This window comes from Lactuca virosa, chromosome 6 (assembly GCF_052849685.1).
Source record: "Lactuca virosa cultivar CGN04683 chromosome 6, Lactuca_virosa_CGN04683_v6, whole genome shotgun sequence".
NCBI classification, from domain to species: Eukaryota; Viridiplantae; Streptophyta; class Magnoliopsida; order Asterales; family Asteraceae; genus Lactuca; species Lactuca virosa.
The window spans coordinates 141,443,207-141,463,269 of NC_136431.1; the positions used below are offsets into that span (position 1 = coordinate 141,443,207).

At 37.6% G+C, this 20,063-nt stretch overlaps 1 protein-coding gene across 1 annotated transcript; it reads right to left on the reverse strand.

Annotated features, from left to right (window-relative positions):
• Positions 1-247: 247 nt before the first annotated feature.
• On the reverse strand, positions 248-19,534 carry LOC145121959 (uncharacterized). The gene is made up of 3 exons (XM_079057638.1): positions 19,445-19,534; positions 3,909-4,508; positions 248-316 (listed from the first exon to the last, which is right to left on the reverse strand). The coding sequence occupies exons 1-3, from the start codon at positions 19,532-19,534 to the stop codon at positions 248-250; spliced, it is 759 nt and encodes a 252-aa protein (XP_078913764.1).
• Between the last annotated feature and the right edge of the window lie 529 nt (positions 19,535-20,063).

Sequence of the window (20,063 nt, forward strand, 5' to 3'; positions counted from 1 at the left end):
AAATTAGAAAATATTAGGGTTGAAACCTACCTCAATCGTGTAGCCGATGGTTGCAATGAAACGAGAAGAAATTCAAGAGTAAGGGCAATTTGAGGAAATTAGGTTTAGACACCATCGTTCATCAAAATCCAAAAAAACATAAATCCTTCAAATAAACAAGCTTTAAGTTAGAAATAGAAACAAAGAAAGTGAGAGCAGCTGGTGGTAGATTTTTTATAGTTCTAACCTGAGAGGCGGTGGTCGACAATCAGAACGAAGGAACCCAACCTCCACTATCTTTATCGCCTTCGTTGAAGGTGTTTGCCAGCAACTTCAACTGCACAAAATACATATGAACCAACAACAATGTTAGAGACATGATAATTAAACATCAAACGCCTAATTTATACATAACACATTAAACCTAAATAAATAAAACTAATTGTTTAGCTTGTTCGGTATTAACAGTAAGAAAAAGAAGAACAAGATTAAAAAAATCAACAAACATGACTCTCTTGTTTTAAACAAACATCGTGATATTATTAAACAAAAAAACAGACGGCTTACTTCAAATGGACTAATCATCCATCCATAGATAACCATAACATGTTTCTACTGACAATACAAGGCTACCATCTATGAGACGGTCTGAAGGACCCAAGATGCTTACCAACATATAGGTTAAAAATGGCCGTCAGAGACCTTACTATTGGCGGAGGAAGAGTTTATTGATGTCGCCCAAAAGACATTTTCTTAACATAAAGGTGTTACTCAGCCGAATGGAGGTATGAAGAAGAAACAGACCAAGAGGATCAATTATAAATAAGTACAATAGAGGATAGGATCAACATACCTGAAAAGTGGAGGTGGGGTATGAAGAAAAAGCGGTGTAACCTACGTCTACCAATTAAGCAACATGTTTTCAGATGGCACCTGAAACCAAGCAAAAGCTTGAGATTTGTTGGAAACGCCGCCAAACAAGGAATATAGGCGGTGAGCAACCAAGCTGCTGACCACATATAAGTTAAGAATGACCGTTCATCGCCTAATTATTGGAGGAAGGAATCAGCTCGTCGGCGTGTACCAAAAGTAGGCGCCTTGGTGACACAGGCAGCCACCTCGATGAGGCAGGCAGCCAAGCTGCTTAACGCATATACGTTAAAAATGGCCACCCCAGTCTTTCAATCGGAAAGGGAAGAACTCACCGACGTGGACCAAAACTGAAACCTTTAACATATAGGTAATGTGTGTGTATATATATATATATATATATATATATATATATATATATATATATATATATATATATATATATATATATATATATATATATAAAACAATATATATAAAACAAGGTTTTATATATATATATATATATATATATATATATATATATATATATATGAAACCTAGTATATATATATATATATATGTATATATACTAGGTTTAAACCCGTAGAAATCACAGTTTAGAATGGAAAGAAACTATTAAAAATTCAAAATCGTATTGTCTTATCAAATATTTACAAAAACATTATTAATTTACAATATTATAAGTTTTGTAAGTAAGTTTATAATTTTGTTTTAAAATAAATATATACATTATTGTTAATATCCAATTTAAATTTTGTAAGTTCAAATAATATCCAATCGGTGGACGGGTTGGCTGATAAATAAAATTTCATTTAGTGTTTACTCAAATAAACATATAGATTTACGTATACTTTTTATCTTATTATTTTATTTTTTGCATATGGACTAACTACTATTTACAAACAATTTTTAACACTTTTAATATCAACATACATTGACAGAAAAACAATAAAAATGCAATAATGTAATTAAAAATAAAATATAATGAATTGTTCTTTCTTAAAAAAAGGCTAATCTAATAAACATTTAGAACATGAAGTCAAAGAACGTTGGACCAATAATAAGCAAAAAAATGGAATTACATATTTCGATGTATTTTTACCATCAACTTGTTTTTGTTCCTATTATTGAGTTGCTCCAGCAAATCAATTCATAGCAAAAAGTTTTCCTTGTAGCCTTCAACTTTCAATTTTTCTGATACTTTCCACAATCACATTGATGGAGAGCTTTGACAAAAAATTCATATTAAAATTATAGATAGAAAATGTTAACCTTGTTTTTGGGAATTAGAAAACTTATAAACTAAATAGAAAGTTGTATTTGTCCTAATCCCAAAATCCAATTTTAAATTTACTTCACCCATTCCATGATATTTTTTCGGATCCCCAACCATCTTCAAATTTGCATCATCAAGATTACATAATTCTATCAACACCCCACAATTGCGCCAACGACCACCGAGCACCACCGCCCTCCTTCACCACCAGAGCTATTTCCAGCCACCCCCATTGTTCCGTCCACCATCCGACAGACCTCCCCTATTACTTCAAAGATTCAGAAGCTGGAAAAGGAGCATATTGGCTATCTACCCTAGATGGTCAAGTATTAACAAGATCCTGGAACGCTATACATATTAAGACCCATTTGCCTAAACTCGATATTTTGGTCTAAGATATTCAGGTACATTTCCTTTCTAATTTCAATTATCAATTATTAGTTTTCATTATCAATACTAACTTAAGCCTCAGAGAGATGTTAGTTAAGCTAAAACCCACCCTTTACCCAAGATCTTTGTTTTGCATACATCGAAGATCTTGACCAATAATTTGGGGGCTGATCACTCCCTATAAGATCCAAGGTATCCAAGATACCTTCTATGGTTTAAAAATTGACGTCTTTTTACAAGATTAGGTTTAAACACCTCGCTTGGACACACGATTTCTAGCAATATTGAAAGGATATGTGGATCGACTTATGCTTTAGTAACCGACAACCTATATATTACTAAAAATAAGTTAGAACTTAAGAAAAATTCAATGGAATGACATGGGCGTGCCATATAGCTGAGAACTTATACCCATACATTTAACATTGACATGTTAAACATAAGCACAAGGGAACATCCTAAAGATATGGAAAAGCCCAATGGAACCATCCTAGGATGAGGTAATCCCAGTATATGCAACATTTCTATGTTGTCAATTGGTTTGAACATGGTCGTGTTCACTAAGCTAAAGAGAAGCATATCTAATATATAAAACAAAGCTTTAAAACAGTAAGGGCATCCCAAGATATCAAACGAAGTTATTTCAACCCAAGATATCATCCCAATATATCCTTCAAAAACCTTTGACATAACGTATACATTCCCTCAAATATCTTTGCACTTATTCTCGAGATTGTTTCACACATATTCTACTTAAGCTATCCCAAACACTCAAATTTGGATCTGTAGCTCATACTTCTAAAAACGTTTCTCTTTTATTTTTTAAAGATAGGACTAAGAATTCTAGTTTAGACTTATCTAAATTAATTATTTTTCTTTATATTTTTTAAGGTTGGAAAATCATTTTGCTAGGAAATTATCTTTAGCTACCCATCAATAACTTACCGTATATTTGAATCTTTGTCTTTTTTAATTTTACTTTTACTTCCTATAATATACTCTTTTAGAAATAAAATTTGAGATATCTTTAGAGATACTTCCGAATACTTTTATAATAAATTAAGGGAGGAAAAGGAAAAAAAAATCCTAAGTTAGAAGGAAAGATGATAGAAACAGACCCAACACGTAGATACAAAATCAGGTCTTAATTTCGTATTATACTAGATTATAACCTGCGTTAAACGCGGGGGAATGTATTAAAAAAATATAAAAACATTTATATATATTGCATAATAATTATAAAAGAAAGTTTATGGCTATTGTTATTAATGAAATGTGAAGAAGAAACACTGAAATCGATACATATCTATAAACGTTGCAGTACCTCTTTGTAGATAACGTTTTTTTTTCTTTTATTAGTTGAACGACCTTCCTCGTCACATATGAGTACCTTCAAACCTTTTTTGCTTGTTACATGAGAAACAACTACATATAACTGACCATAGGTGAAGACAGGTCTACGAAAGTATAATCCAACATTTGATAATGATTGTCCTTGACTTTTGTTAATGGTCATAGCGAAACAAACTGCTATTGGGAATTGTCTACGTTGAAAATGGAATGGAATTTTTTTATCGGATGGGGTCAACTTCATGCGATGTGTATAAGTAGTCTCGTTTAAAAATCTACCAGATATGATTTGTGCTTCAATGACGTGTCTTCCAAGCCTTATGATTTGTAATCTAGTACCATTGCATAGTCCTCTGGTTTGGTCGATATTAAGAAGCAACATGACCGGAACACCTTTTTTTAGTATAAGTTTATGGTTGGGAATTCCGGAGGCCTTAAAAGCATTCAACACATCCAGAGAGTATATTGATTCCTCAAAAGAATCTCCTGCCTCAGTCTCACATAAGGAATCTGAACTCAGATATGTTTTCCCTTCAATGTTCATCAATTCTAACATGTAGTCGTTGATAGCATCAACTTCTTCATTAGTAAGGACCAAAATAGCTTTATCTTGAAAATACGATGGATCATCAAGATTGTTCTGAAAGGATGAATAAATGCAGGATACAATTCGTAGAAACAGTTTTCAAAACTAAAGCAAGGAACTTGTGAATCTTATCATAAAATGTAATATTTTACAAAGGATTCATACAAAACATAAACAGGATTTTCGGTATTATTACATGCAAATTGTTAGTCTAAAGTTGGAGACACGTCCTTGGTAACACTCCCACCGGATTCGAGAGTGTAGGACTAGCACTTGTAACCATAATCTCTTGTAGGGAGAGCGTGACTATTGTGTATAGATCTATACGGGACTGACTATCCCGCACCTCGCTGCTAGCTACAGTTGGACCGTCAGGTCTACGGGTGACAAAGTCATAAAAAGATATTGGCCCCGTTACGTGCCATATCAAGTCTAAGTACGGTTATGACACTCACAACCTAGATAACAAAATTTACTTTTGTAATAATAAAACAAATGAACTAACCTTAAAGTAATAACTTATTTGATTACTAGAGGGTATTGATAGTACCCTTAGGATTTAGTTCACCACTTATTTATTAGTTTTATTTATGTAATAAGGCTAATACACCCCACATGGAACAAACAGGGTTTTTCAAGGAAATTACATCTAACGATACAAGTATGGTAGATACTTGTACACCTCAGACAAGAACAGATAACCAACTGTCAACTTTTAAGGAAAATATAGGATTTTCCTGGGATAACTCAACCTTACATAAACAGGCTGTTAAACAAATAACGAATGGATAATCAAACATCTTTCATAAGAAATACAGGATTTTCTTGGGAAACACTTTTCAAAGGATCAAATAAACATTTCTTTCACCAGAACTAAACGCTTATGAACTCACCAGCTTTATGCTGATATTTTAAAACTGCTTGTATTCTCAGGGCAACAATAGACAGGTACTCTTGCCAACTTTTGGAGAAGACGGGGCATTTTGGAGTCACGTCTTTTACTTTTGTTATATACTGTTATGTACAAACTATGTTTTCAAACAGATGTAAATAATCATATTAATGTAATGGTTGTGTTTACTTCGCTTGCTATGATACAACTGTTGTGATACTACGCATGACGTCACCTGCCCCCGGACGTTTCCGTCGTCCGTTCCGACGGTTCGGGGGTGTGACAGATTGGTATCAGAGCTATTGTTTATAGTGAACTAAGTATACCGAACCTTACATGGTATACAACTATAAACACTAAGGGGCCGAAGTGCTCTGAACTAAAAGTATACTTTTAAAATACAAGTATTTTTGCAAAAAGTATACAAGTATACCTACATACCAGAAACAGTATCATGAGTAGAACAAAACAAAAGTATTTGGATGTTGAACACTGCGGTTAAACCTGGACAGTTATGTAATCATGTCTAGGGTCAATATAGCCTGATCAACTATATTTATTCGAGACATGACCAACATGTGCTTGGGAGTGACTGTGGTGTTGCAACAGGCCTAAAACTTACCTAGTATCCATACAACAAGGTATCAAAAGAACAAAACATACAACTTAAAATACTATAGGAGTATTTTAGCCAGAGCTGAATACATTGTAGAAATTCATTCCTAATGTTGCTACCTATTCGTTTCTTAGCGATAACTTACTGGTATTAGTAACCTTTCTTTGCTTACCGCTTGGTAGAACACTTTATTATCAGGATGGGATATATTTTGTTTCATATATCTTGAGGACTTACCATCCTCTTCTTCCTGGTTGTTTTTAGAACAAGATGCCTCCCCGAAGAAGACCCATCAGAAGAAATGACAACACTCCTCCACCACCACCACCCCCTCAGTTCGATCCCGTTATGTTCCAGGCAGCTGTTACTGCTACTGTGGCTGCCGCGATGTCACAGATTAATCCTGGCAGATCTGGCAGGCAGGGAGGTGGTACTCATCCCCAAAATCATGAAGGTGGTCAGGGACACCAGAAGGAGTACTCTTATAAGGACTTCATGAACGCGAAACCCACATCTTTCGAAGGAAAAGGAGGGGTTATTACCCTGACCCAATGGTTCGAGAAGATCGAGTCCATTTTCGAAATCTGTTCCTGTTCTGAAGCCAACAAAGTAAAATTTGCCGCTTGCACTTTCGCCAACAGAGCACTGACCTAGTGGAATGGTCAAGTCAAATCCATAACCCTGCCAGTGTCGAATGCTACGGGTTGGGAAAGTTTAAAGGAACTCATGTTGGCTAAGTACTGCCCACGGGGCGAGATGCAGAAACTGGAGCACGAACTCTGGAACCTAAAGATGAAGGATTCTGACATTACTACATACACTTCTAGGTTTGAAGACCTAGCGCTTCTTTGCCTAGGAATGGTCACCCCGGAAAGCAAGAAGATAGAGAGATACATTTGGGGACTGACACAACCCACCAAAGGAAATGTCTTGGCTGCTAGGCCAAACACTTTTGACAGCACCAAGTGCCTGGCACAAACCCTCATAGATCACGGAGTTGATCTTGATAAAGTGACAACCACTCCCGAACCAGCAAAGGTGAGCGGTGAGAAAAGAAAATTCTGGAAGCAGCGAAAGGGCCAGTCTTTGCAGGAGCCCTCAAAGAAACAGCAAACGGTGGCAGTCCACACTGCTACTACTCCTGCCGCTGCTCCTGCCACTCAAGCACCTACCAGTAAATATGTTGGTACCCTTCCTCGGTGCGACAAGTGTAACTATCATCATAATCCCGGCCCATGCCGAGAAATGTCATGCACCAGCTGTGGCAAAAAGGGGCACACAACTCGAGTTTGCAAAACACCAGTACAACCAACCAATCAGGCATCTGGAGCAGGCGTTGGTCAAGCCTGTTATGCTTGTGGAGAAGTCGGGCACTACAAGAGAAACTGCCCCAAGGCAACAACAGCTGGTAGCACGGGGAGAGTGCTAGCGATGGGCCAAGAAGAGGCAGTTGTAGATCCCACCGTTGTTTCGGGTACGTTCCTCCTCGACAACTCTTATGCATGCATTCTTTTCGATTCTGGTGCGGAGAGAAGTTTTATTAGCCATGCATTCAAACATCTCCTCAAAAATAAACCTCAACCATCGACCTTATGCCAGTTTCCATAAAGAGCTTTGACGTCATTATCGGCATGGATTGGTTGAGCCCCAATCGTGCTGATATCCTTTGTTACGAAAAAGCTATCCGTATCAATCTTTCCTTTGGTGAAACTCTCATGATTTACAGTAATAAACTCAGTTCAAACCTCCGTATCATTTCGTGCATCAAAGCCCAGAAACTCCTGTGAAAAGAGTGTCAGGCATTCCTAGCCCATGTCATTAACGAGAAGCAGGAAGTTAAGGACCTCGAGAGCATCCCCGAAGTCTGCAACTTTCCCGATGTTTTTCCCGAAGATCTTCCGGGAATCCTTCCCGAGCGCCAAGTCGAGTTTCGCATCGACTTAGTCCCCGGAGCTACCCCCGTAGCTAAATCCCCATACCGATTAGCACCAGCAGAAATGCAGGAGTTATCCAGTCAGCTCAATGAGCTGCTCAGCAAAGGATTCATCAGACCGAGTTCCTCACCCTGGGGAGCCCCGATCTTATTTGTGAAAAAAAAGGATGGATCCTTTCGGATGTGCATTGACTATCGCGAACTGAACAAGCTCACAGTTAAAAATCGTTACCCTCTTCCTCGAATCGACGACCTCTTCGATCAACTTCAGGGAGCCAGTTACTTCTCCAAAATAGACCTAAGATCAGGGTACCATCAACTGCGAGTCCATGAGAGTGATGTTCCTAGGACAACATTTTGGACTCGGTATGGTCACTACGAATTTGTAGTGATGCCCTTCGGTCTAACCAACGCACCGACGGTATTCATGGACCTGATGAATTGGGTGTGCCATTCTTTCCTGGACAAATTCGTAATCGTGTTCATCGACGATATACTCGTTTATTCCAGAAGTGAGGAAGATCATCGACAGCACTTGAGATCGGTGCTAGAAACCCTAAGGACGGAGAAGTTGTACGCGAAATTCTCCAAGTGCGAATTCTGGATTCGAAAAGTAACCTTCCTAGGTCACGTGGTAAGTGAGGAAGGCATACACGTGGACCCCTCCAAGATCAAAGCGATAGAGAACTGGTCAGCACCGAAGACGCCCACAGAAATCCATCAATTCTTGGGTCTCGCTGGCTATTATCGCAGATTTATCCAGAATTTTTCCAGAATTGCCAAACCCTTAACCACTCTGACTCAGAAAGGTGTACCTTTCTGTTGGAGTGAAAAGCAAGACACTGCGTTCCAAACGTTGAAGCAGGCCCTGTGCAGCGCACCTATCTTGTCCCTGCCCGAAGGGACGGAGGACTTCGTTGTCTACTGTGATGCATCCAATCAGGGCCTAGGCTATGTGATCATGCAACGGGGAAAAGTCATTGCTTATGCCTCAAGATAGCTAAAAGCACACGAAGTCAACTACACAACGCACGACCTAGAGTTGGGAGCGGTGGTCTTCGCATTGAAGATATGGTGACATTATCTCTACGGAACCAAGTGCACTATCTTCACTGACCATAAAAGTCTGCAGCATATCTTCGACCAGAAGGAGCTGAACATGAGACAACGGCGATGGGTTGAGCTACTCAGCGATTACGAGTGCGAAATCCGCTACCATCCCGGCAAGGCCAATGTGGTGGCAGATGCCCTCAGCCGGAAGGAGTACTCATGTCGTAGAGTGAAGGCACTGACCATGACTATCCATTCCCATTTATCCGCGCAAATCAAGGAGGCTCAGCTGGAAGCCTTAAAACCAGAGAACATGTCGGGTGAAGCCTTGAGAGGAATGGAAAAGAACCTAGAGATCAAGGGAGACGGAGTCTATTATTTCATGGACCCCAAAGTTCGGTGGTTACAGAGAGGTTGTAATGAACGAAGCTCACAAGACTAGATACTCCGTTCATCCAGGTTCGGACAAGATGTACCTCGATCTCAAGAAACTGTATTGGTGGCCGAACATGAAAGCAGAGATCGCTACCTTCGTGGGCAAGTGCCTGACTTGCGCCAAGGTGAAGGTCGAATATCAGAAGCCCTCAAGTCTACTCCACTAGCCGGAGATACCTGAGTGGAAATGGGAGAGAATTACTATGGATTTTATCAACAAATTACCCAAGTCTCCGAGTGGTCACGACGCCATTTGGGTAGTTGTTGACCGACTGACTAAATCCGCCAACTTCCTGCCGATCAAGGAAAACTTCAAAATGGAGAGACTCACGCAAATCTACATCCGAGAGATAGTTCGACTGCATGGTGTGCCAGTATCCATTATCTCCGATCGAGATAGCAGATTCACTTCGAGGTTCTGGCAGTCACTACAGAAAGCTCTTGGAACTAAGCTGGATATGAGCACAGCTTATCATCCTCAGACAGATGGGCAGAGTGAGAGAACCATCCAGACCTTGGAAGACATGTTGAGAGCATGTGTCACTGACTTCGGTGAGTCGTGGGACACCCATTTGCCCTTGGTCGAGTTTTCCTACAACAACAGTTACCATACCAACATCAAGGTTGCGCCTTTCGAAGCCCTCTATGGTCGCAAGTGCAGATCCCCTCTGTGCTGGGCTGAGGTGGGCGACACACAGCTAGCCAAGGGGCAAGTCCCTGACAGCACTCTCACTGGCCCAGAAATCATCCGCGAAACCACAGAAAAGATCGTACAAATCCGAGAACGACTTAAGGTCTCATGAGATAGACAAAAGAGGTACGCTGATAAACGACGAAAACCCTTGGAGTTCCAAGTCGGAGACCGCATTCTGCTAAAAGTCTCACCCTGGAAAGGCATGATACGCTTTGGAAAGCATGGAAAGCTAAATCCAAGATACATAGGACCCTTCGAGATCCTCGCTAGGATCGGTCCCGTAGCCTACAAACTTCGTTTACCACAAGAACTTAGCAACATTCATCCTGTCTTCCACGTTTCGAATCTTAAGAAATACGTATCTGACGAAACCCTTACGATTCCTCTCGACGAGATTGAGATCAACGAGAACCTGAACTTCATGGAAGAACCAGTCGAAATCATGGATAGAGAGATCAAACGAACGAAACAAAGTCGCATCCCGATAGTGAAGGTTCGCTGGAATGCCAAGCGGGGACCTGAATTCACTTGGGAGCGCGAAGATCAGATGAAACAGAAGTATCCGCATCTCTTTTCTAATCCATGATTTGTATTCTATGTTCGAATTTCGGGACGAAATTCCCTCTATCGGGGGGATGATGTGACAACCCGAAACTTTTTCCGTTATCCTTACCCAGTTTCCGTTAATAAAATTTGGGTTTTTATTTAATTCCGTCAAATTTCTTAGTTTGGGAAGGACCTTACGTTTTAAATAAATTTGAATTGATTTATTTTCGTTCACGTTAGTATTATTTTTGTTCTAACGGAATATTCTAAGCTCAGTTCAATCGAGTTTTGGATTCAAAAACGAGGTTTTCTAAGTCAAAGCATAGCATCCGGGCCAAACAACCCTTCGAGAGGAGTTTGCGGCCGCAAACTCAGTTTATGACCGTAAACCCTGTTTACGACCGTAAACCCTGTTTACGACCGTAAACCCTGTTTACGACCGTAAACCCTGTTCACGGCCGTAAACCCTCCACCCCACCCCTTGGCCGTAAACTCACCCCTATATAAGGGATGAGTGGCCTTCATTTCTCACTTTACACACTCCAGAAGCTTTCTCTCTCTACTCTCTCTCTCTCTACAAACTTCGAATTTGCTCAAGGATCCTCAAGAATGTAAGTGATTCTTCACTTTGATTGTGTTTCTACCCTTATTCTAGTGATGAATCCATGTCTCGTCTCCTAAATTTCATCATTTTCTAGATTTTCTCTCTCACCAAGAACACCAAGAACACACACTAGTTCTTGGTGGCTAAAAACCTCATTCCAAGCTTCTTAACAGTAAGTAACTACCATCTATACTTGTTAACTACTAGAAACCATCGATTTTCGCCTAAAAATCGACCTAAAACGCATGAACTGAGTGTTTACGGCCGTACACCCTTCAATGGCCGTAAACTCCATTTTTAATCGATTATTGACCTTTAAACTCTTCCTTGAGCTGGGCACGAGGCTTAGAACACTTCCAGAAGGCTAGAAAGGACCTTGAAACACCGAAAATCGCACTTTTCGCCAAGTGTTTACGGCCGTAAACCCATGGGCCGTAAACCCATGGACCGCAAACCCTTGGACCGTAAACATATGGGCCGTAAACCCTATTGGGCCGCAAACCCTTGACTGTACACTCCTATTACGACTGCAAACTCCCCATTTTCAAATCACATGCGATTCTAACAATTAGTTTCAAGTGTTTCCTAGTCCCTAAAGTGGTTCTTTCCATAACAACTAGTGTTATGCCCTCACCTAATGAATATATGTACTTTTACATGCTAAATAGGATCCGTTTGTGCCCGAGGCTTTATTTGACACTCAGCAAATTCCTAGCAACTTACACTCGAATCCCATGTCAAACTGTGAGTTCATACCCCTACGCTTTTACGATTTTTTCATGTTTTCAGGGGGGGAATACAAGCAAAAGTACAAGGAAACTTGTGCTCAAAGTATATTATTTTGTATAAAATAATCATATATGTTCAGTATGCTTTTAACACAGAAAACAGTTTTACCAAACGATTAAGAAATCAACTCGTAGAAACAGTTTTCATAACTAAAGCAAGGAACTTGTGAATCTTATCATAAACTGTAATATTTTACAAAGGATTCATACAAAACATAAACAGGATTTTCGGTATTATGACATGCAAATTGTTAGTCTAAAGTTGAAGACACGTCCTTGGTACTACTCCCACCGGATTCGAGAGTGTAGGACTAGCACTTGTAACCAGAATCTCTTGTAGGGAGAGCGTGACTATTGTGTATAGATCTATACGGGACTGACTATCCCGCACCTCGCTGCTAGCTACAGTTGGACCGTCAGGTCTACGGGTGACAACGTCATAAAAGATATTGGCCCCCGTTACGTGCCATATCAAGTTTAATGTATGGTTATAAAAATCGCAACCTAGATAACAAAGATTTACTTTTGTAATAATGAAACGTGTGAACTAACCTCAAAGTAATAACCGATTTGATTACTAGAGGGCATTAGTAATACCCTTAGGATCTAGTTCACTACTATTTATTAGTTTTATTTATGTAATAAGGCTAATACATCTCACTGAGAGCAAACAAGGTTTTTCAAGGAAACTACATCTAACGATACAAGTATGGTAGATACTTGTACACCTCATACCAGAACAGATAACCAACTATCAACTTTTAAGGAAATATATAGGATTTTCCTGGGATAACTCAACCTTACATAAACAGGCTATTTAACAAATAACGAATGGATAATCAAACATCTTTTATAAGAAAATATAGGATTTTCTTGGGAAACACTTTTCAAAGGATCAAGGAAACATTTCTTTCACTAGAACTAAACGCTTATGAACTCACCAGCTTTATGTTGATATTTTAAAACTGCTTGTCTTCTCAGGGCAACAATAGACAGATACTCTTGCCAACTTTTGGAGAAGTCAGAGCATTTTGGAGTCACGTCTTTTACTTTTGGAGTCACGTCTTTTACTTTTGTTATATACCGTTACGTGCCATATCAAGTCTAAGTACGGTTATGACACTCACAACCTAGATAACAAAATTTACTTTTGTAATAATAAAACAAATGAACTAACCTCAAAGTAATAACTGATTTGATTACTAGAGGGTATTGATAGTACCCTTAGGATTTAGTTCACCACTTATTTATTAGTTTTATTTATGTAATAAGGCTAATACACCCCACATGGAACAAACAGAGTTTTTCAAGGAAACTACATCTAATGATACAAGTATGGTAGATACTTGTACACCTCAGACAAGAACAGATAACCAACTGTCAACTTTTAAGGAAACTACATCTAACGATACAAGTATGGTAGATACTTGTACACCTCAGACAAGAACAGATAACCAACTGTCAACTTTTAAGGAAAATATAGGATTTTCCTGGGATAACTCAACCTTACATAAACAGGCTGTTAAACAAATAACGAATGGATAATCAAACATCTTTCATAAGAAAATACAGGATTTTCTTGGGAAACACTTTTCAAAGGATCAAATAAACATTTCTTTCACCAGAACTAAACGCTTATGAACTCACCAGCTTTATGCTGATATTTTAAAACTGCTTGTATTCTCAGGGCAACAATAGACAGGTACTCTTGCCAACTTTTGGAGAAGACGGGGCATTTTGGAGTCACGTCTTTTACTTTTGTTATATACTGTTATGTACAAACTATGTTTTCAAACAGATGTAAATAATCATATTAATGTAATGGTTGTGTTTACTTCGCTTGCTATGATACAACTGTTGTGATACTACGCATGACGTCACCTGCCCCCGGACGTTTCCGTCGTCCGTTCCGACGGTTCGGGGGTGTGACAGATTGGTATCAGAGCTATTGTTTATAGTGAACTAAGTATACCGAACCTTACATGGTATACAACTATAAACACTAAGGGGCCGAAGTGCTCTGAACTAAAAGTAACTTTTAAAATACAAGTATTTTTGCAAAAAGTATACAAGTATACCTACATACCAGAAACAGTATCATGAGTAGAACAAAACAAAAGTATTTGGATGTTGAACACTGCGGTTAAACCTGGACAGTTATGTAATCATGTCTAGGGTCAATATAGCCTGATCAACTATATTTATTCGAGACATGACCAACATGTGCTTGGGAGTGACTGTGGTGTTGCAACAGGCCTAAAACTTACCTAGTATCAATACAACAAGGTATCAAAAGAACAAAACATACAACTTAAAATATTGTAGGAGTATTTTAGCCAGAGCCGAATACATTGTAGAAATTCATTCCTAATGTTGCTACCTATTCGTTTCTTAGCGATAACTTACTGGTATTAGTAACCTTTCTTTGCTTACCGCTTGGTAGAACACTTTATTATCAGGATGGGATATATTTTGTTTCTTATATCTTGAGGACTTACCATCCTCTTCTTCCTGGTTGTTTTTAGAACAAGATGCCTCCCCGAAGAAGACCCATCAGAAGAAATGACAACACTCCTCCACCACCACCACCCCCTCAGTTCGATCCCGTTATGTTCCAGGCAGCTGTTACTGCTGCTGTGGCTGCCGCGATGTCACAGATTAATCCTGGCGGATCTAGCGGGCAGGGAGGTGGTACTCATCCCCAAAATCATGAAGGTGGTCAGGGACACCAGAAGGAGTGCTCTTATAAGGACTTCATGAATGCGAAACCCACATCTTTCGACGGCAAAGGAGGGGTTATTGCCCTAACCCAATGGTTCGAGAAGATCGAGTCCATTTTCGAAATCTGTTCCTGTTCTGAAGCCAACAAAGTAAAATTTGCCGCTTGCACTTTCGCCAACAGAGCACTGACCTAGTGGAATGGTCGAGTCAAATCCCTAACCCTGCCAGTGGCGAATGCTATGGGTTGGGAAAGTATAAAGGAACTCATGCTGGCTGAGTACTGCCCACGGGGCGAGATGCGGAAACTGGAGCATGAACTCTGGAACCTAAAGATGAAGGATTCCGACATTGCTACATACACTTCTAGGTTTGAAGACCTAGCGCTTCTTTGCCCAGGAATGGTCACCCCGGAAAGCAAGAAGATAGAGAGATACATTTGGGGACTGACACAACCCACCAAAGGAAATGTCCTGGCTGCTAGGCCAAACACTTTTGACAGCGCCAAGTGAGTGGCACAAATCCTCATAGATCACGGAGTTGATCTTGATAAAGTGACAACTTCATATCCAAGACATGAGCACATACATACTTTCCATCTTTGTGTCTTTTTGCCAATAGGGCTTGAGTGACTTTGAACTTTTCAAGTCTTCAAACACATCGGCTAGGGATAATTATTGGAGGAGGTGGAGAAAGTGAAGCATGATTTCCATTTCCACAATCTAATCGTGGAACACCATCTTCAAGTGGAAAACTTTTTCCAACGGATTCAGGAAGACCATAGTTGTTAGACTTTGACATCTACCAAAAAAGATAAATTCAAGTTAGTTGATAAAATCCTCAATATAGCACCCAAATGAAATATTGAGGCTAGGATCCAACACAATATTCTACAATTTTGGAAGAGGGATGCCGTAATCCAAATTGCAGAACATTTAAAGGTAGGTAAATGAATATTTACCAATTTCCACCATGAAAAACGAAAATTGAAAATTAGGTTTTAGATGAATTGAAACTCCTAGATCTTTTGAGATTCATTGAACTTTTCAATGACATGTTTAAATCTCGATTGTGCCCTTCATGTTTGCGACTAGGATGTCGAGGATCACAAACAATGTGTGGATAACCATGCAAATTAGCTTGGTACTCTCGAAGACGTATATCACCTAATCAATGTGCCGGTTAACCACACACGCTCCATTGATCTATGATAATCTACAAGCTACCCGTTGTCATCCTTCATCGGTCCCATATTAGTGTGCCGATTAACGACACACGCTCCACTAACGACCAACAAGGTGCAATGTGCAATTTCATGGATTAGCACCAACTCCACATTTTTCCTAAAGTAACTAAGATTTGGGAATTTATAAAAAATGTTTAGTTACTTCGTACTTCATTATACTTATAATGGAAGGTTGTGTCCTATCCTACCCGTTCGGCTAACGATCCTCCACTAGTCAAGAGTGCGGTGGGTAAGAGTGGATACCCATTCAATCGCCATTTTATAGGCAATTTCCTTAAACACCCCTTATAGACCAGCTTCGTGAATGAGGCCTACTAACCGTAAGACTGACTCTTTACTCATACATATATAATATTAGACTTTTAATTTTATATATATAGTATAAGGATGTATTTTACACTTTTAAAATACTAGGTGGTCTAATTCAATAAATTATACTTTTAATTTAATTAAACCTAAACCATATCATTATGTATTAACTCTCTTTTAATTATACACTTAATTAATTAATAAAGTCATAAGGGTGTAATTTGAACTTTTCAAAATACTAGGGGTTTAGAATTTAATATTTCAAAATTAAAACTTTTTAATTAAATTTTAAATTCCAAAACTTGAGGACAAATTTTGAAACTTTTCAAAACATTAGGGTTTAACTATTTAAATTTCAAAAACTGAAACCTTTTAAGTTCAAATTTAAACTATAAAACCTAAAGGGTGTAATTGAAACTTTTCAAACTTACTAGGTCTATTTGACTTATAATAATCTTATATTATCCATATTTAACCAAATCCATAACTTTTGATAAGGATAATCATTCCAAACATAAAAAATCGATTTTAAGGAATCAAAATGAGTTTTGGTAATTATCCTTAACAAAATCTGCTCAAAAAATCGAAAATCCCGGCAACAGCACCTTGGACTCGCCGAGTCGGTGTCGCAGATAGCAAAAAATTCGACTTTTTGATCCTTTGGCAGTTCACTTTTGCATCTATTCAACTAGAAAAACGACCTAGGCTCTGATACCACTGATGGGTTATGAGCATATCATCATTCCTATGGTGTTCATGCAACCCTAATTGCTTTCATCTAGGTTTTTCTAAATAAACATACAACATTGAATACCAAAGCAATAAACCCTAGATCTAGCATTCTATAATCAAATTAAACATATAATTAGGTTTTAGATCTTACCTTGATTGTTATGTAGTAATAACAATCATAAATCTTCTTGATCTTGATTTATGAAAGCTTAATGCCTCAAGTGTTGCACCTCAAATGGAGTCACAAACACCATAAGCAACAAGATGACTTAGGAAAGGGATGAGGAACACCAAAAACGTCCAAGATCTTCTAGAGAAAGCTTAGCCACATTTTTGGGGCCTAAAGGGTTCCTTTTATACTTAGGCTTTTAGGGTTATCAACTAGGAAACCCTAATCCAGTTGCTTAGGCCTTAAGCAGCCCATAGGATCTTTCCAGAAGGCCCTTGGACGATTTCTATATGGACTTTCATATAGAATTCGTCCATGCTTCCTTTATGGATCCTAAGCCCAACTTTGTAACTATCATATAATTACAATATCAGTCCCCTTTATTTAATTAATCTCTTTTAGCCACAAAACTAATTCTTAATTAATTCTTGACTAATATTAATTAAACAATATGATTTCTCTTTTAATATATTATTCACATAATATATTAATAAATCATAATTAATCATCTTTCTCCTTAATTCATCCTATCAGTTGCTATGGTGAAGGCAACCCAAAAGGACCATGCTCATAATCGGGTCAAGTACATACCAAAATAGTTATGGGCTTAGACACCTAATCCAACAAAATTAACATGCATTACAGTGAAATAATAATTCAATTCAATAGAATATGCTACAATTTTCGTAGTTTTTGGATATGAAAATCCCACCACAGAGTTTAAATAAACTTCCACAAAATATCTCAAACGAAATTAAAAATTCGTCTTGGCATATCTCTGATGTTAGCTGCTTCCAACATCTTCGGTTCAAACACTATGTTTGTTAAATCGGTTGAAATCGAAACATATACTGCAAATAAAATAATAATCTATAAATGGTGTTAATTACTTATATTTATATTACTTTAAGGAGGAAACAATAAAATGTATATATACTACTATGTAATCATTCAAAACAAAAAGGATTGGTTACCTGCTGTAATAGATGTTGACAGATTAATCTGTGATGATGAATTTGATAATGTAAACTCAATCTCGCAAGAAAAAGAATACAGTTGAAGTAACAACAGAAACATGAATATTACAACTATAGAATTGATAAGTTATGAAACAGGATGATACTTGCATAAATCAATCAGGTTTTAGCAAACAAGTTATTGGAATACTTAAAGCATCCACAAAACCTGTTAAGTGAAAAGAAGTGATTAAAAAACAACATGATGATCTTATTGTTCATATGCATGATACTTTTTAAAAAACATATCCAAGTAGTACAAAACCATACTTTTTATCTAGAATTTAGATGGTCAATTTGGGTTAAATTTTACGGATAGGATACTAAACAACAATTTTAGGTAGCAGATAAAACATAAATCAGGTCAATGCAATGAGTATACATATAGCTATTATATTATACATTGAAAAAAAATTGTATGTCTGACTATTTTGCTAATGTAATGCTTTTTGTAATCACACATATCTCAGCAACAATAATAATAATATAGTAAACCTACCATAAAAATTTAACACGCATGCATTACTTAAGCCACACCACAATTCCAGATCATTAATCCAAAAATGAGTAATGCTTTTTGAATCACACATATTTTCGTTTCTTTTTTTTTCAATGTGTTCTATCATCTGGAGTAGTGGGGACAAGTGCATACCATTTTGTTGGTTGGCATTATCTTCACCTACATTATCATGTGGAATGCCTTCATGATCACCTCCCTCACTATATTCTTTATTTCTTTTCTTTTTCTTCAGTGATTTTGATCAAATGATAAAGGGGTATTTTAGTAAAAAATTTGCAGATGGCAATGGAAGTTTCCAAAGTTTTTTTTTGTTCACACATTTTATCAAACAACTAATATGCATCCTAAATAAATCTATATTAATGTTCAAATGGAAGCTACAAAAACCCAAAGCAATTAATTTCATCAAAAAATTTGTAATAAGAACTGAAACTTTAAAACTCGTAATAATTGCAAAACTAACCATGCATCACAATATCAGAAGGCAATTTCAAAAAAGTTACCTCCAGATTCAGATTCATTCAGGTATGATGTTTAATTTTCTGGCAACAAATAGGGATAGATTAGGCAATATCAATCGGAATTTTTATTAGCAAAATCAACAAAAGATACAGTAGGCAATATCAGTGAAATTTGAATTAGCAAAATCAATAGAAGATAAAGTAGGCAAGATCAATAACATTTTTTATTAGCAGCATTGAGACAAAAAAAAGAATGTGTACCTTGAGAAGAAGAAAAGCGCACTGGAATAATCTTTGGTAGTCAATCTCAATTTCAAGTTGTTGGTGACAAACACGATGCAGGAGATGCATTGATGGAGAAGATAAGTGGCTCGTTATATATAATAATATGGCTTAATGATCATTGATTTTGAGGAGGAAGAACATGGATAGAAATTGGAGAGATCATTGGCTCTTGATATTATCTTCATCAGAGAGAGAAATAGGAAGAGAGCAATCCGTATTTTGGAGGAAAAATGGTTTTAGACGGTAACAAGAAAGTATTTGTAGTTCCTTTTGTTATGATGACATCAGCGAAATAGATCCGGTGGTTTAAAATAATCAATGAAAAACATTGAAGGGGCCGATTGTTTTAGGTGATGTAATTAGGTTTCTGTTTTAATATATATAGAGATGACTTTAAAATTGTTTAAGAGGGAAATTTCCCTTCAGCCCAAAAGACTCAATTTTTCTATATGTGAATCGTGTTTTAAAGGATTCATGCATCTATAAAATCTTCATAGATAAAACCCTCATTGTCATTTTTTGAAATAACAAGAGCTTTATCCATGATCTAGAAGAAAACACAAGAACTACATGGAGGACGAGATTTAACTAAGAT